Source organism: Festucalex cinctus, chromosome 17 (genome assembly GCF_051991245.1).
Source record: "Festucalex cinctus isolate MCC-2025b chromosome 17, RoL_Fcin_1.0, whole genome shotgun sequence".
Classification (NCBI taxonomy): domain Eukaryota; kingdom Metazoa; phylum Chordata; class Actinopteri; order Syngnathiformes; family Syngnathidae; genus Festucalex; species Festucalex cinctus.
In genome coordinates this window covers 8,539,878-8,565,833 of record NC_135427.1, presented here as the reverse complement: position 1 = coordinate 8,565,833, position 25,956 = coordinate 8,539,878, and the positions used below count along the sequence as shown (strand labels likewise).

Genomic DNA, 25,956 nt, shown 5'->3' with positions numbered 1-25,956 from the left:
CACTTCTACAAGCACAGCAGCTTCTTTGTTGTTACCTGGAAGTCCGTTTCCATTTGTGCTTCTATTAATCCAATTTTCCAATGAAATCTGAGCCTGGAGTACAGAAATGATGATTGGTGAATTCCAGGAAACTCAATTAAGCACTGGAGGGAAGTAATTCCTAACAAAACTCATACGGGGAAAAAGGGTTGTAATTTATGTTCTAGTTGAAAGAAAAAAAAATCACATTGTGCTAGAAAATTTGGTAGCGAAAAATATTGAATTTGCTCATGTGAGATTATGCTGCTGCTCTTTTTTTTTTTTTCCCCCTCTCAGTATGGCCATTAAAGGGTACAAAATGCCGCTTGAGGCCAAGGACCTCTGGTCTCTGAACGAACGTGACAGCTCGAAGGCAATGGTGCCCAAACTCCTCAAAGAGTGGGAAAAGGAGCAAGCGAAAGCCAAGAGGTACTTTCCTAATTCACCAAATATTTACTATGTGTGGGAGTGCTTTTTTTTTTGCTTTTTTTTTTTAAATCTGCAAAACAGCAAGTAAGTGACAAAAATGTAATGATAACTGGAAAGTTCTGAACTAACGGTAATCGTAAATCATTAGCTTGTTACAGTATTTGAAACACCTGAATGTTATCACCATGTTATGATTGCATTCCCGAATGCACAAAATACTGGTAGAAGGAGATGCAAATAAATTACGCACAATGTTATTTATTAAGCGTGATGATGAAACAAATGGCGGTGGCTGATATCTTAATACCGCATCTGGACAATTAACAGTGTTGGTACGATTGTGTGTGGTGTGCTCCGATTATCTCAATATTAGCGCCTAAGTGTTTCCAAAGAGAACGATAGGCTGGCGAAATGATGTTGACATAAGATTATGATCTTACAAGACATAAAATTAAAAAAAAAATAAACGCTGGATAATACATACATACATTGTATTCTCTCTGGTGAACTTTGGCCTTTATCCGGTTGCTTCCTTTCTTTGTGTGCTGCAATTTTTTTTTCCTGTGAGTTTCACTGCTTGAGAGAGCAAATTGTAAAATGATACACTAAAGCTCATTTAAGTTGCAGCCATTAAACTTGTTGGGTGGGGAGCTGGGTTTCATCGCGCTTAGAGAGCTCTGGGTACCAATTCTGGTCATGCTTGGTTTATATTCTGATCCCTATGGTCACTTCAGCCACATTTGCCTCTCAAATGAGTGGACTGTGGGGGATTTTGTCCATTTTTTGGTCCATATCCAAGTCTTGCTAAATTGTCCTCACATTCTATTACTATATCCGTGATGGTTGATGGTGCATGGGCGGGGAGGCTCTGCTGAAGCCCAGAGACTCAAATCTAGACTACGGTTCGGCCTGACCTGACCTGGCCGATGCCGATATTTGGCATGTTGACAAATATCGGCATCGGCCTTTTTAAGAATCTAAAAGTCGATAAAGCTGGAATCTCACCGAGCAGTGAATGCTTGCAAACGAAGCAAAATGTTGCGTTTTCATCAGGATTTTACTTGTTGCAAAGACATTTCAAACATATTCAGACCATTTTTCACTGTCTGCGAAGATCTTTATGAACCCTGACGAAAACCCCAAATTAGATATTGAATTTTGCATACATTTGTCACTGCTGACACTGGGAAGTCCCAACACTATTTATAAAAAAAAAAACAATAATAATAATTACAATTAAAAGAATGTTGAAATTTTGCAAAACTTTATTTACAGTAGAAAAAGTATGTATTTATTTAATTATTTATTTAACACTTTTTAATTTATATTTAAAAAATTAAAAAATTAATTTAGAAATTATATTGAAATTTTGGAAAGCTTTATTTATGGTAGAAAACTATGTATTTATTTATTTATTGACTTGCTTAGTTTTGAAATTAGCTTAACACATGCTGATAACCCTGGAAGTTCCCTACAATTTCTACAATTTCTCTTAACATTTTTAATTAAACAAAGCTGTCTATTCTTTATATGTTTAAAATTAAAAATTTATGCTATTATTTTTTCTTTGACTGCAAATGAATATCGGCTTGAAATATCGGTTATCGGCCTCCTTGACGACCAATAATCGGTATCGGCAACGGCTCTGAAAAAAAAAACGTATCGGTCTATCACTAAAAAGAGGTAATTATCACCGTTCATTCATTTTCAAATGCTGTAAATACGATTTTGGAAATGTAACCGTCACTTTACTTGCTGCTATTCACAATGAACAATGTCCGCTTTCCAGTAAACCGAATCCATCCAATGAAGTTGTCTACTCCAAGGTTCCGCCATCGAGCGGCAACCACATCGGCGGTGAAGGCGGAACTAGCCCGGAAGAGGCGGAAGTGCTGCTGAGCAGTCAGAAAGCTGCGCCCCGCCAGCCGTCGTTTTTACGTTCACTCATCAAAGCCTTTGGACCCTATTTCCTGATTGGTTCCGCTTACAAGCTTTTGCAGGACGTCATCACATTTGTTAACCCTCAGCTTCTCAGGTGAGTCGAATTATCCACTGCTACAGGATTTGTAGGTGCGTTTTTGTGGTTTGGCATTCGAAAATGTATCTATGCGTGGGTTTTAATTTTGAAGACTGTCTTCACCTGCTTAAAATAAATATGTTTTTTGTTGAGTATACATATTTGCTTTTTGTTCTTCTTCTTTTTCTTTTTTTTTTTACAGAATGCTGATCTCCTTCACCAAGCAAAAAGGTGTCCCTGACTGGTGGGGTTACTCTCTGGCCTTCCTTATGTTTTTCACAGCTTTTTTGCAAACGCTCATCCTCCACCAGCACTTTCAGTATTGCTTCGTCACTGGCATGCATGTACGCACGGCTCTCATCGGCGCCATCTACAGGAAGGTACATGCGCATACGTCCCCGACTGTACGTCTAGATTTGTGACACCATTTTGTCGTTGTGACGATGTTTTTATTTTTTGTCTGTGTCTGCAAGTCATTGGTAATAACCAACGCTGCCAAACGCTCATCTACGGTGGGCGAGGTGGTTAACTTGATGTCTGTGGACGCTCAGAGGTTCATGGACCTCACCACCTTCCTCAACATGCTGTGGTCTGCTCCTCTTCAGATTATGCTCGCTCTCTATTTCCTCTGGCAGGTACGTTCAAGAAATAGCCTACTTTGTCCAGTAATCATTCCCATGTTTTTTTTTTGTTTTTTTGTTTTTTGATGGCTCGCTCGTTGGGTTACAGGGGTTATTATAGTTTTGGAATTTTCATTTTAGTTTTTATTTTGTTTTGAGTTTTTAAAAAAAAATTATTTAGTTTTAATTAGGTTTCAGGGTGGTTCTGTTAGTTTTTATTCATTTTAGTTATTTAATAAATGCTTAGTTTTAGTTAGTTTCAGTATTAGTTTTTTTTTTTTTTTTTTTAATGTGTATTACTTGTGCGCAATATTTTCAAAACACCATGCGAGCGACGTTTATCTGAAGGTGCACACTTTCAAACGTCCTTATTCCGGTTAATATCAACTTAAAATCACATTTAAAATCATCCCCATGGGTTCTTGCATTAAATCAATTACCAAAGATGAAAACGAAGGACGTTTTTGCCGTCATTAGTTTTAGTTTTGTTGACATAAAATGTAGCGTCAGTTGTTTTGTTTTTTTGTTTTGTTTCGTTTTTTTTAACCAATTTCCTTTTTATTTTATTTTGTTAACGAAATTGTTTTTTGAATTTTCGTTTTTTCGTTAGTTTTAGTTAACTAAAAATAACCTTGGTTGGGTGATTGTCCAAAATTGTTTTATATTTATAGCAAAATCTAAATTTGTCATTTGTTCGCGTCTATACTCTATAAAACGTGTTCTGCACATCCATTTTTTTTCTTCCTTTATTTGTTGAAAAGGTGAACATTTCAAAAATAAAATGTAAATGCATCCAATTATTCACATTTCCATTGGTAGTCACCCTGCCATAAGGAACATGGCTGATGTAAACCAACAAAAACAACAAATTAAATAAAATTATGTTTAAATGAACTGTATGAGATGGACTCTCTAATGTTTTGTGGGATTACATTATACTCATTACTTGCCCTGTAAGGAAAACCAAAAAGACTGAATATAGAGATGAACACATATGTTTGTAATAAGCTAAAATGGGGGCAATCGAGAATTCCAAAGAAAGTCCAAAAGAATAAAACAAACGACTCGCTCTGGATTTGGAATCCCCGTTTTTATGCCTGGCATTCACGTGTTATTTATGCTAAATAAGTGACTTTGCCTCCAGAATCTGGGCCCCTCGGTTCTGGCTGGAGTTGCTGTTATGATCCTGCTCATCCCATTTAATGCGGTTATAGCCATGAAGAGTCGTGCCTACCAGGTACTGACAAGCACTTCATTTACACTTTGTTGTCATGTTGTTCTGCTGTTCGTAATTTTCTTTACTCGTCCTTACAATGGCATAATTTGTGAATCATAACCATCTATTATCCACAATACAAATTAAGATGATCAATTTGAATATAGTAATTTTTTGATAGTATTTCACGTGGTGCGTTATTTATTTATTTATTTTTTTGTGTCCCAGGTGGAGCAGATGCAGTACAAAGATAGCCGTATTAAACTGATGAACGAGATCCTTAACGGCATCAAAGTTCTGAAGCTGTACGCTTGGGAGAACTCCTTCCAGGAAAAGGTGCTGGCCATCCGGCAGAAGGAGCTCAACGTGCTGAAGAAGGCGGCTTACTTGGGAGCACTGTCAACCATGGCTTGGACCAGTGCGCCTTTCTTGGTACGTTATTTCTTGAGATGTCACGTCAGTCTGATGATTATTCTGTCGTTGATTTAGAATTCCTCATAGTTGTTGACAGATGGTTTAATATAAAGTCAGCATCCATGAAAGTGAACATATGACTTAGGGCTGCTCAATTATGGAAAAAATAATAATCACGATTATTTTAGAAGTAATTGAAATCACAATTATTTTATTTTTTAGTACAAAACAAGAAAATTTTTAAACATTTAAAAATACTTTTTTTTTTTTTTTTTTTTTAATAGAAACACTATAATTATGTAAGTTCCTTTTGAACCAAACAGAATTTATAATAATATTTATTAATTTATTTATGTTGACAAAAACTTGAAGTTTGAGTGCAGGATGATTTTTTTATTTTATTTTTTTTTAATTTATTATTATTTTTTATTTTATTTTTTTGGTACAAAAGAATATTTCAAGCGTAAAAAATTACTAAAAAAATATTAAGACATAAAATTCTTTGAAACACTATAATTATGCAAGTTCCTTTTGAACCAAACAGAATTTATAATAATATTTATTAATTTATTTATGTTGACAAAAACTTGAAGTTTGAGTGCAGGATGATTTTTTTTTTATTTTTTTTTTTTATTTATTATTATTTTTTATTTTATTTTTTTGGTACAAAAGAATATTTCAAGCGTAAAAAATTAATAAAAAAATATTAAGACATAAAATTCTTTGAAACACTAATTATGCAAGTTCCTTTTGGATGAAACCAAATTTATTAAATCAGTTATTTTAAAATAAAATAAAATAAAAAAACGTTCAAACGCATATACATTTAAACAACTTAAAAAAAAAAAGTATTAATATCTTTTTTTTAAACGATTAAGCTGATTTTGAAACTGTGGAGTGTAATAATTGAAATTGTAATTGAATTTCGATTAATTGCACAGCCCTAATATGACATATCAATCAAATCGATATCGTGTTCTTTGCAAAGTGACCACAAAGCTTCAGTTTGATGCCAGAAATGCCACAATAATTTCAAAAGTACATCCTCGTGGCTTGAAGTTCCGCATTTTTCTGTATCACGCAGTATACTATCGTAATAAGCAAAGTGAGTTACACGGTACAATGATTGTGTTTCAAAATAGTCAGGCATGAATTCTGTCTTATCAGTCTATCTATAACCAGATATCATCTTTCGGACAAAGAGACATCAAAACAGATCTTGTGTTCATTTGTATAAACAAATAATGATGTCATCTAACAGACAAGCTCTCTTTTTTTCAGCCTCATAAAGTTTTGAATAAGTATTTACACAAGGGGAACAGGGAGAGAAGTACGTAGTATGTCTGCCTCACAGTTGGGAGCTTCTGAGTTCAAATCTTCTCGCTTCTTTTCATCCCGGCTTCCAGAAACTTGCATGTTAAATTCATTTGAAGACTCTAAAATTGTGCGAATGTGGTTGTTTGGCTATCCGGTATGTTGACTGGGACCAGTTTAGGCTATACTGAGTATCGAGATGCTGATATATTGTTGTGGGAATGCTGAAGCATTCGCTCATATGTTAGATTTTTATTCTCCACACTTTTTTTTGCCATGTAACAAATCCCACATAATACTTTAGATTTACACTGTTCAAATTTCAACTTGCTTCAAAAATTCACATCTCGCATTACTTAGAATATCCGCACAATTTAACATTAAATATTAACTTTTCCCCATTCATTTTCAATGGGATAGACATTGAACTATTTTATGCGTCACTTTCCACGCCCACTTCCATACATATAACTTATCATCGATACCAGATGTCTGACTGCTCGTTGGCACAGTTGGTAAGGTGCATTATACAGTAAACAGAAGGTCATAATTTTATAATTTATCTCTTAATTTTCTTCATAAGCATTCCACATGCATTCAAATCTTAGCATTCAGCTTTCAGCATTCCCACACAATTTATCCAGAAATTGCACTTAGTCTAGTTGTTTTTGTTGTTGTTTTTCTTTCAGGAATGATATAAATTATTGATAGTCAAATACTAATATAGAAAATAGTGAGAACTGGTTGGTTATCCTGTTTCAATGATTGTCTCTATCACCAGCTTTTGAAGAGCAGGTTATTTTTGACTCAGGTGTTTATGTCTACAGTAAACTGTCGTTTCTCACTCGCTCGTTTGTTGACGTGTCCTCAGGTTGCACTGACAACATTTGCCGTGTATGTGACAGTGGATGAGAACAACATCCTGGACGCCGAGAAGGCCTTTGTATCGCTCTCGCTGTTTAACATTCTGCGATTCCCGCTCAACATGCTTCCCCAAGTCATAAGCAGCCTCGTGCAGGTGGGCGGTTTACATCTCTTCGTCCTCTTGTCTCTCTGCCTGCGTAAGTCGAGCGCTCGGAGAGACTGTTTGTGGGCGTGTTTTTTTTTTTTTTTTTAAACGCGTCGTTTTGCATGATTCTGCTTATGCAAACAAAAAGAGCGTTTACTTCCTTGATCACCAGTTTGGATGTACACTTTTGTTTACTCTGCGTTACAGACAAGCGTCTCACTGAAGCGAATCCAGAGTTTCTTGAGTCACGATGAGCTGGACCCAAATTCAGTGAACAGGAAGAACACGGCGTCAGGCAAGTTCACGTGTCGTCGTTTCATGCCCGCCCACTTCATTGAAAAGCGATGACTCATGCCTGAGAATACGTGCATTGTCATTGTAGCTCAGCAATTCCTCGTATACGATTCTCCGCCTTAGTGTCGAGTCACTTTTTCCCGCGTGTAACTTTCACCCGGTGGCTTGAGGCGTGAGGAGGATATTCAAGTTTGAGAAATTCTGAGTCACCATCACAATATGTCTACATATGTTCTGCTTAATAGATTTTTCAGTCGCTGTTGTCAATGGGAAATTCACCTGGGCTAAAGAAGATTCTCCTGTTCTTCATGAGTATGTCTTGCCAAGTCTTCGTTTTCATGGATTCATGCACAATGTTGGAGGTCTGACGATTGATTGTGTTCGTTTAGCATTAACGTGTTGGTGCCCCAGGGCTCCCTGCTGGCAGTGGTGGGCCACGTTGGCTGTGGGAAGTCCTCGCTCATTTCGGCCCTGCTGGGCGAAATGGAGAAACTTGAAGGCGAGGTTTCCATTCGGGTACGTCTTCACTCCGTGTCAGCTTTGACATGCAATCTAGAAGCAGTTCGTCTTGTTTTGTTTTTTTCCCACCATCATTAATGTTAATAACTTGGGAGATATTTTGTGACTGAAATTAACTCTTTGACATGATATTCTAAAGTTTTATTTTTATAATTAACTCTTTTATTGCCAAACGTTATTAAAAAAATAATAATATGACAAAGGCTTTGATCATTTACATCATCCTTGAAAACGTTCTGTTTCATCAAATTTCATACACATTGAGACCATTGAAAAGAGATACAATGCTGCCATCTGCTGGCTATAGATAGGAGGGGTTTTTGATTCCACAACTCATTGACCAGGCAGCACGTGCTGCACTTAGACGGTTAACAGCCCATTGATAAAAACAAAAACGTATTAACGTTTATGGCGGCATACATCGTGATTTTACTAATCGTTATTAAACGTTTTTGGCGGTCAAAGAGTTCATAATGTAGTTATCACATTGTTCTTTGGATGTTTTTTAACTGATATCTTTGTGTTTCTCTTTGCCTGTCCTTTATATCTTTTGCTCTTATTCCAGCTAACATAAGTTTTCTCTTACAGCGACAATTAATTTCCTCTTTGGTGTGGCTTTTTGCCTTGCAACTCTTATTTCTAGCATCCTTCTATCAATATATTCCTGTCCATCATAATCACTCCCAATGAGAATGTCAGATTTAATAACAGGATTTTTTTTTTTTTTTTTTTTTTCTGCCAGGGCTCAGTGGCGTACGTTCCTCAGCAGGCCTGGATCCAGAATGCCACGCTGCGCGATAACATCCTGTTTGGGAAAGCGTACAATGAACAGAAGTACCGCTGCGTTCTGGAGGCCTGCGCTTTAACCCCTGACCTCCAGGTTTTGCCAGGAGGGGACATGACGGAAATAGGAGAGAAAGTACTTCCGTTTTGCCTTGTTTCCACTCGTCTGGACTGAGAAATGTTTTGTTGCTATGCCAAACATGCTAGCTGTCTTTAATGCCGTTGCCTGTCGATACGTGCAGGGCATTAACCTCTCCGGAGGCCAGAGACAAAGAGTCAGCCTGGCCCGAGCTCTATACAGCCATGCTGATGTCTACCTGCTGGATGACCCGCTATCTGCTGTTGACGCCCACGTGTCCAAACACATATTTGACAACCTCATAGGTCCAGAAGGAGCACTAAAGGGCAAGGTGCGTTGACATTGCGCATATTTTCTGCTTGCGTGCAGTTTCCTCATTTGATATGTTTAAAACGGAGACGGCGGTATTTCATATTATTTAACATATTGTTTGTTCTTATTTGACCCAGACACGTATTCTCGTGACGCACGGCATCAGCTACCTGCCCCAGGTGGACAACATAGTGGTGATGGTGGACGGAAGGGTGTCGGAGATGGGCTCATATCAGGAGCTGCTCAAGCAGAATGGAGCATTTGCCGAGTTTCTAAGGAACTACGCTCTGGATGATGTCGTAGAGGAGGACGAGCTCACAGGTACAATTAAGTGTTATATATGAAATTTGCATACCATCAGCTAATATTGGTTGACATAATTATGTGAAGTGATTTGCTTCCTGTTTTTTTTTTTTTTTTACAGAGGAACTAATCGATGATGAGGATTTGTTCCCTGAAGATACCCTCAGCAACCACATAGACATGGTGGACAGTGAACCAGGAATCAATGAAGCAAAGAGAAAGTTCATAAGGTATTACCAACCGTTTTTCTTAAAATAATGACTTCTGATTGAATAGCCATGTTGTCACAAAACACAACCGATGAGGAGGACAAATAGTAATATGCAAAGTACAATAGAAAAGTCTTTAAAAACAAAACAAAAAAAACTGTTACTAACAAATAGGGAGATATAGCACTAGAGCTGTCACTATTGATTATTTCTATATTATTGTTGTAATTGGAAATGATTCCAAAGTGGGAGTTACTGGCACCGTGTTAACTGTGACTCAATTGGTAGTCATGAGTACGAGCAGATCACATGCGGGGTTCCACAAGGCTCCATCCTTGGACCACTTCATTGTCCAAATAAGAAAAAATAGGACATACCTCTGTCCGCAGCTGACATCATTTCTTTGAATTGAAGGCAAATCAGCATCATTTCGGCAGATGGCGAGAACCCCAAATCCCGGTCGGCGAGGAGGCACGGTTGCAGTCAGAGGAAGCACCCGGAGCCACAAGAAAAGAAGCAGCCGCATGGGATCGGGAAACTCATCCAGGCAGAGACTACAGAAACGGGCAGGGTTAGTTTCTTTTCAGTATTTGTGCTTATTCCAAACATTTTCTCTCACAAAATCAGACATCCCATCGTCACTTGTTTTTGCATTTTAACACCCGGTCTGTCCTTCAGGTCAAACTAAAAGTCTACCTCGAGTACGCCAAAGCGGTGGGACTGCTGCTATCTGTGCTGATCTGCATTTTGTATGGCTGCCAGAGTGCAGCTGCCATCGGAGCAAACATTTGGCTCAGTGAGTGGACCAATGATGCTTTGCAAAACCAGACTGAGGACAACGTTAATATGAGGGTGGGGGTGTACGCAGCACTAGGCATTACGCAAGGTAAGAAACTTCTTCTTTTTTTTTTTTTTTTTCTAATATAATATTATGAATGTATCCAATCCGTTGTCGCTAGCTAGAAAGTTTCAAGCATATGAAGCTGTCATTTTACGCGATGATGATTTCAAATGTTTAACGGCCCCAAGACTCAAGCAGGAGGAGTGATTGATTTGATTTGCCAGGTTTGTTTTATTGATGCGCTAATCTCCATATATTAGGTATGCATTTTTTTTTATTTTTTTTTTAAATGACACGACACAATGATTTATTGCAAATTATTTTGCACACTCTGAAGCTATGGATCCGGACCCAAGTGGGTCCAAGGATTATAGTTTGACAACCACCGTTTTAAGTAACATGAGAACATTGCAAGCAAGTAATTTCCAAAAAAAAGCAAACCAAACATATGTTTGAGCCACTGTACATTGCATTTGTAGCCTTTTGAAAGGCCTTCATTTGAATGTTTTATTTTTTTCAGAGGGCATTTGACATGGTTTGTTTGTCGTTTAATGGCCCATGTGTAGATACTTTGTTATTGGAGAAGATGCATGTTCTAATCTAATTCTAATTGTTGATATGTTTGAAAGAGCGTTTAAGGCTGTGAATGTTTTGCATAATGTCGTCGAGAGCATCCCCCCCCCCCCAATGAATGTTCCCTTTTTCAACCTTGCACCGCAGGCACGCGTCTGCTATTTGCCGATTAATCGAACGAAACCCTTCTTTTCTGAAATCGATCTCAGGTGTGCTGGTCATGATCTCTTCCTTTACGTTAGCCATGGGCAACATTGGGGCGGCGAGGAAGCTGCACCATAACCTGCTGGCCAACAAACTTCACACGCTGCAGTCGTTTTTTGACACCACCCCCATAGGACGCATCATCAACCGTTTCTCCAAAGACGTCTACGTGATAGACGAGAGCCTGCCTTCCACCGTGCTCATGTTCCTGGGCACCTTTTTTGTTTCCCTCTCCACCATGATTGTTATCGTTTCCAGCACGCCCATCTTTGCGGTTGTCATAGCACCCCTGGCTTTCGTGTACATCTTTGTGCAGGTACTCGGCGAAATGGAAAACGATGCATGCTGCGTGCATGTTTGCGGCTGTCACAACACTCCAGTGTTTGGGCCGCCTTTTCATCTTTTTTTTTTTTTCTTCTCTACAGCTTTGTCCGTGCTGAGCGTTGCTGCTAGGATTTATCTAACCACTTCATTCTGCTTTCCTGTCACGCCCACATTCTTCTTCAACACTTTTAAACAAACACAAAAAGAGATCATACGTGGAACTATGGCTCCCTCTAGCGGTGCAGTTATTTGAGAGAAAGCGGAACGATGAAGATCGAAATTTCAGGATCAATTAGGGATGTCACGATAAGGGCGATATCGTGATATTTAAACTGCCACAATATTGTCGTCGTCGTCATGTTCACAATATTTAAAAGGAACATCTGTTAAAAAAAAAAAAAAAGTCAGGTTGATTTCCATTTGTGCAGTTCTAGCACCCTCTGGTGGCTAGTTTATGAGTGCAATTTAATTTTCATGAGGGATGTTTTGGCCTTTTATGTTTAAAATTGATGCTAATTGTCAGATGAAGGGGAACCGAATTTGCTTGTGAAGCGATCAATGTCGGCTTGTTTGCCTCAATATTGTTATTACAGATTGTAGGTGGTTTATATGCATTGCTGTTATGTACAAAAGCACAATATTGTGCTTTTTTTATTTTTATTATGAGCTCTCTCTTTTTTTTTTTTACAATATTGTGATCTTTTTTTAAATATCGCCAATGCCCCCACAATATCGTGCTAATTATCGTATTGTGACCTTCATATCGTGATAACATCGTATCGCGATGTTTGGATATGGTTACAATCCCTCGTATCAATAGGTATATTGTGTACCTGACTTCAGAAGGATAACTTGAATCCATGTAACACATTTGTCGTGTTGTCACACTTGCCCCTCCCCCTGCTCGCTCCCCTTCTCGCAGGTGCGCTGTTGTTGGTTAACTGCCTGTTGTCGCAGACCTACGGCATGATACGGGCAGCCGAGCTCGTGCACCGCAACCTGCTGCGGGGGGTCCTGCGAGCGCCGCAGGCCTTCTTTGAGAGCAACCCCATCGGGCGGTTAATCAACCGCTTCGGCAAAGACACGGATGCCATAGACTCGCAGCTCCCGCACCAAATTGACATATGGATGCGCACTTTCTGGTACACGCTGAACGTGCTGCTCATATGCTCCGCCCTCACCCCCATGTTCCTCATAGTCGTAGCCCCGTTAATGGTGTTCTATTGGTGGGTTCAGGTAAATAAGTCCAACAAGTCTGTTTACACGCATGTCTGACGTTGATGAGAAAATGTGGTGTCGTACTTTGGGTGCTCGTTAGTCATGCTGCAATTTCAGTAACCATGATAATGCAATCTGAAAACTCTGGTGGCAGAAATAATGGCAGCAGTTGATTATGTTGATGATTTTTTTTCTAACCTCTCGGATTGTAGAACCTCATGACGTGTTTGTTTCCTTAAAACGAGCCTGAGGGGGTATGTGCACCGTTGTGGTATGAACACAAATGATCCCTGTCTAAGAAAAGGCATTGCTCAGTGATTTGGTTCTACGGACAGCAGAAGCTTTGGAGCTTCCGTCCAAATGACGTAAAACAGCGGAGACGTTGTATTTTTCATGTGGTTGTTGTTGCTATACTATATCTTGTTCGTGCAGGGTTTCACCTCCAAAATATTATTTCACGTGCTTTCAAAACGGTTCAAGAGAATTATTGAATCCCAAACCGCCTCCTCTCTCATCCTATGGACTATAATAGTCAATAATTTCATACGTCTTTAGTACTAAGGTGGAGACTAGGAGACACAAGTATTTGGTTTATATTCTTATCAGTGGCCAAATGTTTATAGAGCATTTCTGGATTGACTGCTTGGAAGTTGTAATTGGTAATTTCTAGGGATGTAACGATACCGACAATATTGTGATATTAAAACTGCCACAATATCGTTGTCCTTCATGTTCACGATATTTAATTAACTCATTCACTCGCCGCCATTTTCACATTTCGCAATCCCGTTCGCTCCCGGCTGTTTTACTGAATTTTTTACTGATTTTGCAAGGCCCACAGAATATTGTGTTCAATTGCTATAAAAAAAAAAAACATGGAACCAATCAAAAGAAAGACTAAAGTCTCTTCTTTCACCAGAAAAAAAAAAGAAAAAAAAGTATGTTTCTATCTGTTTCCGTTTTGCAGCAATTAGCATTAGAAGAGAACGAAGTTTCATCAGTTTTCACAAATCTATTTAAAATTTGAAGTAATTGAGCTTTTATTCTAGATGCCGCTCGTTGATCTCCTTTGCTCTGCTGGCCGTTTGTGTAATAACTACCACTTCTGAAACCGTTCTTTGCAGTTTAAGTCATCTCATGATATCAAGTACCGAGGAAAGATTATTCCTGCCACTGGAACAGCTTTAGCGTTAGCCTATACCTGATAGTTGCTATGGTGATGTCAAGTCAGACGCAGGTGAATTTTGTTGTTGCTGAAAATAGTTGCAGTTACGCATCGGCCGACATTATGTTGCTGATTTCTGATCAATTAATTTCATTCCACTCTTAACTAGTAAATCGGTGACAATTTTGAGCATAGATTTCACATGATTGAGATCTTTTCTTGTTTAATGAACATCACAGATCATTTTGGTCTCATTGTTACATCGTTTCTCAGAATTTCAATAACAAATTCAGCCAAAACAGACTATAAATGACTTTCCAAATCACTAATCATTTTTGAATTAAGCAAGCACACAACTTAATTGACTGTGGCTAATTTGAATGTTTGCTTTCCCTTTTTCATTCAGTACTAACAAGCTTGATCATTTCTGGGGCTGTGGTGATATTTTCCCTGCATGGCATTTTTCTTTTGTGAATATTGCTGACTTGCGTGTTTCCCTGTATGAGCGCTTTGTGGGTGTCAAAACGACTCACTAATGCAAAAAATGACAACAGTACTAACATACGGCGCTTTGTAATTGTTAGAAAAAGAGGGTTTCATGTAACAAAAATAAAGGAATAAAAAGCGCACAGGCTTAATATTGCGTATGATTGTGTAAGTATGTATGTGCCATGTATTGTTTGCATGTATTTTTAACCTGCGTAAGTAATTAGTTGTAACTTGATGTTTGTTTTTTTTCGTCTGCTGGTTTTCCCGTAGAGGTTTTACGTTGCCACATCTCGGCAGCTGAAGCGTCTGGAGTCTGTCAGCCGCTCGCCCATTTATTCTCATTTCTCTGAGACCATCACGGGCTCGAGCGTTATTCGAGCCTTCGGCAGACACGCTGCATTCGTTTCCATGAGTGATACGAAAGTGGATGACAACCAAAAGAGTTACTACCCCGGCATCGTGTCCAACAGGTGTGGATCTTGTTTACGCAACAGAAGCTCTTTTTTTTTTTTTTTTTTTTTCCTTGGCTTGGTCTTCCTGTTTATTTTTAATGTTTTGTGTCAGATCTTCATTCATATCATTTATCTATGATGTGATATTAAGCACAATTTTCTTTTTGATTAATCACAGATATTTAATAAACATCAAAGTAATGCTGAAGCATTCAATTCACGCCTCCCAGGGTATATATCGTCTGATTCCACATTACTAACAGCATTTGCACAATTTAAACATTTAATATCAGCTTTTCCCCCATTCATTTTCAATGGGACAGACTTTGAACTTTTTTTTTTTTTCCTAAGTATCACTTTCCACGTGGCACAGTTGGTAAAACACAGGCGGTTATACTTTCATAATTTAGCTCTCAATTGGCTTCATAAGCATTCAAATCTTAGCATTCAGCTATTACCAGTCAGATTTCAGCATTCCCACGCAATTTCTCATGAAATTGCACTCATTCTACTGTAGTTTGAGGTTGTTGTTTTTTTGTTTTGTTTTTTTTAAATATATATATATAGCTTAGAATGTAGGGGTGTCATTCGATTAACATTTTTAATTGTAATTAATCGCCTAAATTCAGTAGTTAACTCATAATTAATCACAGATGTTATACTTAAATGTACACTAAAATATTTTTTCCTTGATTATTATTATTATTATTATTATTTTCTCACGCAGGTGGCTGGGGGTGCGCATCGAGTTCATCGGGAACTGCATCGTGTTGTTTGCTGCTTTGTTTGCGGTCACGGGAAAGAATGATCTCAACCCCGGCCTGGTGGGTCTGTCAGTGTCTTACGCTTTACAGGTATGCAAGATTTATAAGGCTCCGCAAACGTATTCCTGAATTTCTGTTTCTTACCAAATACAATATCACACACAATTTTTCCGGAGTAGTTATGTTGATTTTGTGTCTTGAAGTTGAATTCAGATGTCACCTGTGCTTGCAGGTGACCATGTCTCTGAACTGGATGGTGCGGATGACTTCTGACCTCGAGAACAACATTGTCGCCGTGGAACGAGTGAAGGAATACTCTGAGACCAAGACAGAGGTACTGTATGGAGTAGTTTTTTTTGTTTTTTTTTACAATATCGTGACCTTTTTTAAATATCGCCAACCTCCCCCACAATATCGTGATAATTATCGTATCGTGACCTACATATCGTGATAATATCGTATCGTGATGTTTGGATATCGTTACATCCCTACAAGTAGAAGAGTTGGCAACTAGATGTGGTAACTAGTTATCCATGTTAGCTAATAGTTAGCCTAGCTCTAACAATTAGCCTAACAGTTTTATTCTTCTTGCTACGACAGGAAGCTAATTCTCAAAGTTGATCTTAAGTACATCCTAAACTACAAGAGCAAAAAGCACATGATTTTTTTTCCTCTTCATCATGTGTAGGTTAAAAAATAAATAAAAAATCTGTATATGTACCTTGCTTTCGATAGCCAGTGTGCAAGAAACTTTTGAGAGGCAGAAGTGAAAGAACGTGACACTTTGAGTGACAGAAAGAGATTTAAAAGTGGCGGCGCTTCATTTGTTCTTTTTTTTTTTTTTTTATATATATATTTCCATGCAAAAGGCACCGTGGGAAATCGAAGACAAGAAGCCCCACCCTGATTGGCCCATGCAAGGGAATGTGGAGTTCCACAACTACAGTGTCCGCTACCGAGAGGGACTGGATCTGGTTCTGAAAAACTTGACGCTGAGTGTGAAAGGAGGAGAGAAGGTACAGGAATATTAAAAAAAAAAAAAAAAAAAGTGGAGAAACATGCATGGCCTTACCGACTGCACCATTTTCGACAGGTTGGTATTGTCGGTCGAACAGGAGCTGGCAAGTCATCCATGACGCTCTGCCTCTTCCGCTTGCTGGAAGCCGCTGAAGGCGAGATCTCCATCGACGACCTCAGGATCTCCGAGATCGGGCTGCATGACCTGAGGTCCAAACTTACAATCATTCCACAGGTACGTCATATATAAAAAGCAACACAGAAGCATTCCATGCACATTCATGCAAGCGTGGGTGCGAATGTTTTTGTCCCAGGAACCAGTCCTATTTTCCGGGTCACTGAGGATGAACCTGGACCCCTTCGAGAAGTACACCGATGACGATGTGTGGAAAGCGCTGCAACATTCCCATTTGCACAAGTTTGTGAGCAACCAGCCGGCTAAACTGGAGATGGAGTGCTCCGAGGGAGGAGAGAACCTCAGGTACGGAACAGCCAACGATTCGTGAACAGCTGTCGGAAAAGTGATTTTGTGTGACACATTTTGTGTGTGTGTTTTTCTCAGCGTGGGCCAGAGGCAGCTGGTGTGTTTGGCCCGAGCGCTCCTGAGGAAGACGCGAATCCTCATACTGGATGAAGCTACTGCCGCTATCGACTTGGAGACGGATGATCTCATCCAGTCCACTATCAGGACTCAGTTTGAAGACTGCACCGTTTTTACTATTGCACACAGGCTCAACACTGTTATGGATTACACAAGGTGAGAAACGTTTTTGTTTTTTTTGATGGGTGTCAAAAGTATCGCGTTATTATCTCGTTAACTTAAAGTACCTTTAACGGCACTATTATTTATTTATATATTTTTTTAAACGCTCGATTAACAACCGCTCCTTATTTGGAAAGTCTCTACTCAGGGAATTCCAGTCACCGCAGTAGAAACGTCCACGTCAAAACTACCCAATAGAAATGCACTGGAGCTAAAACACAGTGTTTAAGGGGCAGAATGTAGCGTGGAGGAGCTATTTGGACTGTGTCTTACCATTACAGCCCGTGCCTTGCTTTGAAAGAACGCACTCGGTTAGCCGTTAGCCCCCGGAGGTGTCCATGGGAGAGTCAAGAGCCAAATGGAGGCCGTCATGTCAGTTGGAGTGAGCCCAAGCCTATTTATCTTTAAATGTGAGGCGTATTTTATTCAGCATCTCCACAAAATACCTCATCAGGGTGAAAGTGAAACTACCGATGTGTTCGCTGTAATAGTAGAGCGGCCTCAGCTGCGTCTCGCATCCGAGAACTTAACAAAATAAAAGCGTCCGACGTCCTGAAAAGTAGTCACTATTAACACAATTTAGCAGTAATAAATTTAATTATGCCGCATATATTTGTGGGGACTGGCGTCAAGTTGTATTTTACCATTTTAAAATGTGCAGAAACTCGCAAGTTACTTACTGTTCAAAATTACAGAGCTCTTAATATGAAAAGAACACATCCATCGTTTCTGGTTCCTATGCAGTCAAGATTCGTCATTTTACAATGCACATCCTATTGAACTTAACAAAAGAAAAGCATTCAGCGAATGCATATATTTGTGGGGATGTGTTGTATTTTACAGTTTTAAAAAATGTGCATAATTTCACAAGTTACTTCATGTTAAAATTAGGCACCTCCGAATATGAAAAGAAAAATGGACTGAGCTGTCACCATTTGTCTTACAAATGCAATTATGCCATGTTGTAGTGACAGAAAAATAACAGAAACAAATCAGTCACACTTTGGTTTGTTTTTTTGCAGGACAGTACATATTTTACTTTTTAACTACTTTTTTTTATACTGAATTGCTATGAAATTACTGGATCAATGACTAAAAAAATCAATTATTTAAATTAGGGGTGAAAATTGTACATTTCATTGTAAATTTAGATATAAATTGAGATATAAAATGTGTGATTAATCGTCAGTTAATTATTTAAGTCATGCGATTAATTACGATTAAAAAATTTAATTGACTGACACCTTTTGCTGCATTGAAGCAAAGAATGCTTCAGTTCAGTTCAGCAGGGGATCAAATCATTATCACCGGCACGTTTCTTGACGAAATGTTCATACTTTGTGTCCTTGCAGAGTGCTGGTGTTGGACAAGGGACAGATTGCAGAATTTGATACTCCGTCCAATCTCATATCACAGCGTGGAATCTTCTACGGAATGGCAAAAGATGCAGGACTGGCGTAATGAGAGCAGCTGCTCTTCATCAACAAACTTTTAGCGTCTTCACCGCACTTCCCCGTCCGTGGTCTTGAGCGCCATCGCAGACTTGTGTCAAATAGGAGTTGCAAACAACGACGTGAGGTCATTTAGTCATCTCACACTGTGGGGACTGGAATGCACGTGTCGGGAAAATGGCGCCGGAAAGAAGAAAAACGAGCTTTATTTGCTCCTCCAAAACTGATCGGAAGTGCCTTCAGCCAGTGAGGTGAAGAAAACAAGTGAATGTATCTTTTTTTTTTTTCTAGTGAGCTGTCTACTGCAAAACAAAAACACTAGTAGACAACAAGCGTAGGCATTTTTATGTTAGTTTTTTATTAGTGTTCAAAGATACTGTGCCACTGTACCGTCTGCAAAAAAACGTTTGCGATGAACCCACTTATTTTTGTACTGTATCATTATTTAAGCCATTTTTTGTTGACTGTTTTTTATGCAACTAGGGAATTTGTTGAGTTGATGTGATTCTTCTGTGAACCAAATCTATCTATAAAACTTGAATTCTGTACCACCAAAATATGAAATATTGTAATGCTTGTATTAAAGAAAAAATGAAAATATGATTGTTATAAATTGATGCATTTTGTTTTTCTCCCAGTTTGTTTACAACATTTTTGGGACGTAGCATGATCCGTAGTGACAAGTCCAAGGTGTAGGATGTATATATTTTACAAATAATTATGCAGCTACTATTTTGAGGACCAAAAATATGTAAATATGAATATTTGATAATCTGATGAATTATGAAGATTGATGATAAATTATTGCACTAATATAAAAATAAAAACGAATTTATTTCCATTTATATATATTTTTTGACAGAAATTATTATTATTATTATTTTTTATATTCATTTTTTTTTCTCCCACTTTTAGTCATTTATTTATTTATTTACTTATTTTTATTTTTGGTAGTTTTGGTCCTCCATAATCTTGAACGTCCAATTGGAGTTTGACACACGACCAGGAAAATAATGTAGTTATGGTAACTCGCCACTAGTGGGCACGATAGTATTTACTTCCATACCATAGTGACACCGTCTGGTTACATGATGTGTGTATGGCAAGGAATGTAAACCATGGAAAATAATTTAAAAAAACAATTGTCATCCAAACGTTTTCTTCAATGAGCTGCACAAAAAAAAATAAGATAACTTTTGTATCTCAAATGGAGTTATTAAAAATGTGATATTCACAATATAAGCAGACATATATATGATTTCCTCCAACAATTATCTACTGTTATTTAAAAAGTTATGAAACATGAGCATTAGCAGGTCCACAATGGAACGTGTGAATGTGGCTATTAATGGTTCTTTGCACGTATTTGTATGTGCCTTAATAGCTTTTGACACAAACTTCTGAAATAACAAATATGTTCAAATTATCACTAATTATTGTTATTAAAAATGAGTATTCGCATTATAAGAAGCCACTGGCCATGTTAATGATTTCTTGCCAGCTGGTGGGTGACCTGTTTTAGACGGTAGTTAACTTTGTCATACTCATCATGGGAATGTTGAATAGTTGCATGTCACAAATCAAGTAAGAGGAAGTCGTTGGGCATTAAATTGTCATATTGGCTAGGAAACGGAGAAGCTAATCTGTTTTTATGAAATCGTAAACTGCAGTCAAGAACAAACAAAATTCTTCCCACACCACACGACCTGAATGTGATGTTATTGAATGGGAAAGGCTGTCCTCGGCTGAACTGCCAAGGACCACATGCGTGTGGATTGAAAATAACACCTTCGTTCATTACACTTTCAAATGATCTCTTTGTCTTTTGTGAAATATTTTTTTTCGCTCAGCCCCCTCGCCAGGCATTCACCCCGTTCGCGCCAGTCTAAGACTTAAATAAGCCATTGAAATTCCTTGGATGGGTTTATTTCACAAAACACAGTTGAAAGAATGCATCATTATGTCAACTGACAACCGACAAACTTCTCAAATGCACCGCATTATTTGAAAAACAACCGAAATGAGCTAAAACTACAAAGGTGCCGCCATTTTTGGAGTCACAAGCTACACACGTGGCGCCAGCGACAGCGCCCCCTGCTGTCGCGGGTGGCTTGATAAACTCATTCATCCCGTTCGCGCCAGTCTAAGCCTTAAATAAGCCATTGAAATTCCTTGGATGGGACTATTTCACAAAAGAGTTGAAAGAATGCATCATTATGTCAACTGACAACCGACAAACTTCTCAAATGCACCGCATTATTTGAAAAACAACCGAAATGAGCTTAAACTACAAAGGTGCCGCCATTTTTTTTCGTAACGCAACGTACGTGACAGTATTGTCGCGATATCCCTGCATGAAATTATGCGGTATAAACTACTTAACTGTATGGAATGCTTATGAAATAAGATGAAAACAACAAAGGAAGCAAAATTGCAAAAAAAAAAAGGTAAGTTTTCTGGAGGTCAAATTGAGTTTTGAGGACCAAAATAAATTTAAAAAAAAAAATTTTTTATCACTATCCGCCATTTTGGTTGTTTCCGTTCGCCTCGAACGCTTTCAGGTCGAAACTGGAAAAAACAAAAACAACAACTCGGATATATCCGACTTTCTACCATGCTCGAATGCAGCATAAATCCCAACATGCACTTGAAACGCGCACATGCAGTGCACCTTGGTTGGCACCAGTGATGTATCGAAGGAGTTAACGGTGTTTGTGCGCGTGCGTGTGTGGGCTGAGCGGTGGGAGGCGGATGGGACCCTCAAGCAGGCAGGTACCCCTTCAGTCCCAGCCCAAAGCCAACCACACTCACTTAAAAATGTTCCTCCAACTTCTCGGGATCAAGTCGAATGTGTCCTGCTGCGGGTTGCTCGACCATGTTCGCGTATCTTTAACATATAAGGACGGCTCGAACCATTTGACACGCGTATGATGTGCTCCCGCAGGTCTTTTTTTTTTAATGTTTTAAACATTAGCCGCTTTTAAACCTTCGCCAACTCGTGTTTACTTGCGTGCTGAGATGTGGTGGATGCTGTTTCCACGTTGGATATGGTTTGTGGCCATCGGCGTGTGGATGGAGCTCCAAGTGGAGGTTCTGCCTCACGTCACCGACTCGCACGCGGGGATGTGCCCCAACGAAATGAACCCCAACCTGTGGGTGGACGCCATGAGTACTTGCACAAGAGAGTGCGGGTCGGATCAAGTAAGAAAATGGATTTATTTATACACTTTGAAATAACATTTAAACGACGGACTTTGGAACACGTTTTCAGACTAAAAATAAATGGATTTCATTAAGCTTGATACAGTTCATTTTAATTGTTATAAAAAATAAATTCTGATGCCATTAGAAAGATTTATGAAAGAAAAATAATAATACAATTTTACTTTAGAAAAATACCAAACTACATATGTACTATACAGTCAAAAAAAAAAAAACCCAGTAGGTTCAACCGTATACTCATTTTTCAGTAAGGGGTGTCGCTCACTTATGTTGCCATCAGTTTTGAAATTTATGCTGACTTATTTTGAGGAGACAATACTGTTTTACAAGCTGTACATAAATATCATAACGCTGCAGTGAATGTTAATTATTCAGTGCCGTGCCACGTAGAACAAAATATTAACAAAAATACAGTATGTGCTGCTTTGAAGAAACATTTTTCTTTTATTGCTAAGTTCCTGAGACCCCAATATTAGATTTGACACAGGTGACTTTTGTTGAATTACAGGTATTTGTCTTTTAATTTTGTATGGACCTGGGTCTGCAATAAAGAATGACTATCATTCTTTAATCAAAACCAGTGTTTTCCGATACCGATACTGGCAGAGGCGCCGATACTGCATTAAAACAGTGGTATCGGTATCGGTGACTATACTTACAAGTAACTTGCCAATACCATTAATTCCAACTAGTGTTGTTCCGAAACCGTTTTTTGGCCCCTGATACCAATACCCAGCTTTGCAGTATCGGCCGATACCGATAGCATACCGATACTTAAGGTTGTTTTTTTTTCCTCAACATGAAAAAGCTGTCCTGCTATTGGTTCAGAGCATTCAAGGGCCAATAGGATATCTTAGATCGGCATGCAGTGAACATGTCACATATCAGTGAATGTCGTGCACGAGCAAGACACAAGATGCTGCATCCAAAATCCTTTATTAGCGTCGGAATAAATGGTATCGGCATGTTACTTGTGAGTACTCACCGATACCTCTGTTTTAATGCAGTATCGGTATCGGAACAACACTAATTCCAACGCTAATACTGTATAGGATTTTGGATGCAGTATCTTGTGTCTTGCTCGTGCACGACATTCACCGATATGTGCATGCCGATCGAAGATGTCCGATTGGCCAAGCCAATCGCAGAAGTTTTCCACACCTTTAAAGTAAATCCACAGTGCCATCAGCTCTCCCGCAGGGTGGGATCACCTTGATCACTCTCCTCTGGTGATTGTTTTCTGCTTTGGAATTGCAGCCTTGTAATTTGCCTGTCTGTCTGTCCGTCTGTCTGTCTTCCAGGAATGTGAATCCTTTGAGAAGTGTTGCGGGAACGTGTGCGGGAACCGTAGTTGCGTGGCAGCCCGATACGTGGCTGGGGTGAAAGGCCCCGTGGTCGTGCCCCAGCAAGCGACCTGCGCCGGCTTCACGTGCGCCCAGCAAGGGGCAGAATGCGACATCTGGGACGGCCAGCCCGTGTGCAAATGCCGCGACCGCTGCGAGAGGGAGCCGCACTTCACGTGCGCCTCCGACGGCATGACCTACTACAACAGGTGCTACATGGACGCCGAAGCGTGCTCCAAGGGGATCAGCCTCTCGGTCGTCACGTGCCGCTTCCACCTCGCCTGGTCGAGCGCCAGCCCCGCGTCGTCCCCGGCGACCACCCTCCGCCCGACCACCACCCCGCTGCAGGTGACCGTCCCGCCTCCCGCCGAGCCTCGGGCGCCCGTCGTCGTGAGCAGCCCCGTTCACCAGACGGTAAACGCGGGCGACACGGCCAGCTTCCCGTGCGATGTCACCGGCGGACCCCCGCCCGAGATTACTTGGGAGAAACAGCTTTCAGAGGGCGTCGATAAGGCGGTCATGGGGCGCAACAACGTGCGGGGGAACATGGTCGTCACCAACGCTGGTCAACTTGTCATCTACAACGCCGGAACGCACGACTCGGGTGTCTACACCTGCACGGCTCGGAACCCGTCTGGCTCGGCGCAAGCCCACCACGCGCTCGTGGTGTTGCCGGTAGAGCCGTCAAAGAATCCAGCGGCGATCAACTTGACCCGCTGCTCCCCTGACGAGTGTCCGAAGCCCCCCGACAGCCCCCAGCTCTGCGAGAGCGACCTTGGCAAAGTGAGCTGGTTCTACGACTCGCAAAGCAACAACTGCGTCTCTTTTCGTCGCTGCAGTGGCCAGCAGCCGGGGAAGTCGTTTGAGAGCTACGACCGGTGCATGCAATGCTGCGGTCCCGAGCTGTCGGGCCCCTGCGACCTCCCCAGCCTGCAAGGGCCGTGTAGGGCCTACGAGCCGCGTTGGGCCTACAGCAGCAGCCTGCGCCAATGCCAGTCGTTCATCTACGGCGGATGCGGAGGCAACGACAACAACTTTGAGTCCAAGGAAGCCTGCGAAGAGACGTGCCCCTACCCGAAAAACCACGACTGCAAAACCTGTAAGCCGAGAGGTAAGATCGTGACCAGCTTCTGTCGCAGCGACTTTGTCGTCCTGGGACGCATGACCGAGCTGACGGAGGAGAAAGACTCCGGCCGCGCCCTCGTGACGGTGGAGGAGATCCTCAAGGACGAGAAGATGGGCCTGCGCTTTTTTGGTCGGGAGCCTCTCGAGGTGAACTTCGTCAACATGGACTGGAAGTGCCCGTGCCCCAACATCACGGGCGCCGCCGCCGCCGAGGAGGGCCAGGTCATCATCATGGGTAACGTTAGCGACGGCATGGCTGTGCTGCAGCCGCACAGCTACGTGGGCGCCTCGAGTCCTCGCCGCGTACGGAAGCTGAGGGAGCTCGTCTCCAAGAACACGTGTGACATTCTCAAAGCCATCACAAACAGTCCTCAGTAGACTGTACGGCATAGAAGGACAACAACAACACAATGCTATCGCCGACACGTATTTGGCGATCGATTCGAAAACTGACCAACAACTTACTATTAAGCAAATCCAGCAATGTGGCATTGCTCAGACGATGTTACCCGGTCATATCACATCACTTATAGCTAAGGCAAAATCTATGAGATTTCATCCTAATTACTCACTTGGTATAGAAAATCGATGTTCTCCGAATGGGGCATGACACTAGTTATTGTGATTTATACCACTTTATTTCACTATGTGTAAAATAACGATTTGATACCTATTATGATACTTTGGGTATTGATACAATTCAAGGACGCAGTAAACCTACCGTCCAAGAAGTTGTGCATTTCATGCCGTGCCAGCACTCTTTTAGTTTTTTTTTCGGATTACGAGCTGGCCTTGGTGGGCTTTCGACGAGGGTGTTCTACTTCCCGCACGAGATTCTGTTTCTCCCATCCAGAGCAAGCCAGGCAGGCAACAGATCCGCCCTCGTTTACTGGCAAAACCACCAGGGAGCTCAGATGTGCACTTCGCCATCTGTTGAGGAGGAAAGGATTCATCTGAGGCAACCTTGGATCGCACAAAGTATGAAATGCAAGCCGGATTACGCAATTTTGAAGTGACATATGCAAATAGATTGATTAAATAATCGACAGGAATTAGATGTATTGTCTTTGTTTAATGTGTATACAGTAAAAAGTACATCTGCTCGTTTCTCTGGTGTCTGACATCAAATTGATCAACTCAAATGAATGCACATTCTTAACAAACATTGCGAAATATAAGGTCCCCACAAGACAGAGGTGCTATGAAAAAAATGTGTTTTATAACAAAAAAATAAATAAAAAAATACATTTTTTTGTGGTGTTGTGGTGATGTCGAAAGACATTCCATTTGATTGTTTTTTTTTGGTCTGACGGCATAAGAATAGACATTCTTACTATTTTTCATTTCACTGTTTTGAGTACAAATATTACCTGCAATTATGACTTTAATGTATTTGTTAGCATAGGCTAGTCATACAAATTCATATAATGTGAATTTAGGACTTTCTAGAAATATAGAACATTTCAATG

The 25,956-nt window shown here is 40.1% G+C and overlaps 2 protein-coding genes across 9 annotated transcripts in view; both read left to right on the top strand.

Moving 5' to 3' along the window:
• abcc3 (ATP-binding cassette, sub-family C (CFTR/MRP), member 3) overlaps positions 1-19,400 on the top strand; it is a 30,133-nt gene extending 10,733 nt beyond the window's left edge. Inside the window, exons 7-31 of one of the 8 annotated variants that reach the window (XM_077503036.1) lie at positions 316-447; positions 2,237-2,482; positions 2,667-2,844; positions 2,938-3,099; positions 4,229-4,321; positions 4,529-4,732; positions 6,900-7,046; positions 7,245-7,332; positions 7,577-7,643; positions 7,721-7,847; positions 8,593-8,769; positions 8,876-9,043; positions 9,162-9,345; positions 9,449-9,557; positions 9,951-10,107; positions 10,215-10,422; positions 12,401-12,714; positions 14,621-14,820; positions 15,530-15,656; positions 15,799-15,900; positions 16,436-16,582; positions 16,660-16,818; positions 16,898-17,064; positions 17,146-17,340; positions 18,699-19,400. In XM_077503036.1, coding sequence (XP_077359162.1) covers positions 316-447; positions 2,237-2,482; positions 2,667-2,844; positions 2,938-3,099; positions 4,229-4,321; positions 4,529-4,732; positions 6,900-7,046; positions 7,245-7,332; positions 7,577-7,643; positions 7,721-7,847; positions 8,593-8,769; positions 8,876-9,043; positions 9,162-9,345; positions 9,449-9,557; positions 9,951-10,107; positions 10,215-10,422; positions 12,401-12,714; positions 14,621-14,820; positions 15,530-15,656; positions 15,799-15,900; positions 16,436-16,582; positions 16,660-16,818; positions 16,898-17,064; positions 17,146-17,340; positions 18,699-18,807 — 3,967 coding nt within the window. In that variant the 3' untranslated portion in view covers positions 18,808-19,400. Of the gene's footprint in view, positions 1-315; positions 448-2,236; positions 2,483-2,666; positions 2,845-2,937; positions 3,100-4,228; positions 4,322-4,528; positions 4,733-6,899; positions 7,047-7,244; positions 7,333-7,576; positions 7,644-7,720; positions 7,848-8,592; positions 8,770-8,875; positions 9,044-9,161; positions 9,346-9,448; positions 9,558-9,950; positions 10,108-10,214; positions 10,423-11,159; positions 11,471-12,400; positions 12,715-14,620; positions 14,821-15,529; positions 15,657-15,798; positions 15,901-16,435; positions 16,583-16,659; positions 16,819-16,897; positions 17,065-17,145; positions 17,341-18,698 lie in introns of those variants that run through there. The other 7 variants (XM_077503037.1, XR_013279496.1, XM_077503038.1 and 4 more) reach the window with 7 other exon arrangements.
• Positions 19,401-21,551: 2,151 nt separating this feature from the next.
• wfikkn2b (WAP, follistatin/kazal, immunoglobulin, kunitz and netrin domain containing 2b) lies at positions 21,552-25,746 on the top strand. Its single transcript, XM_077503042.1, has 2 exons — positions 21,552-21,998; positions 23,321-25,746. The coding sequence occupies exons 1-2, from the start codon at positions 21,816-21,818 to the stop codon at positions 24,863-24,865; spliced, it is 1,728 nt and encodes a 575-aa protein (XP_077359168.1). The 5' UTR covers positions 21,552-21,815; the 3' UTR covers positions 24,866-25,746.
• The last annotated feature ends 210 nt before the right edge of the window (positions 25,747-25,956 follow it).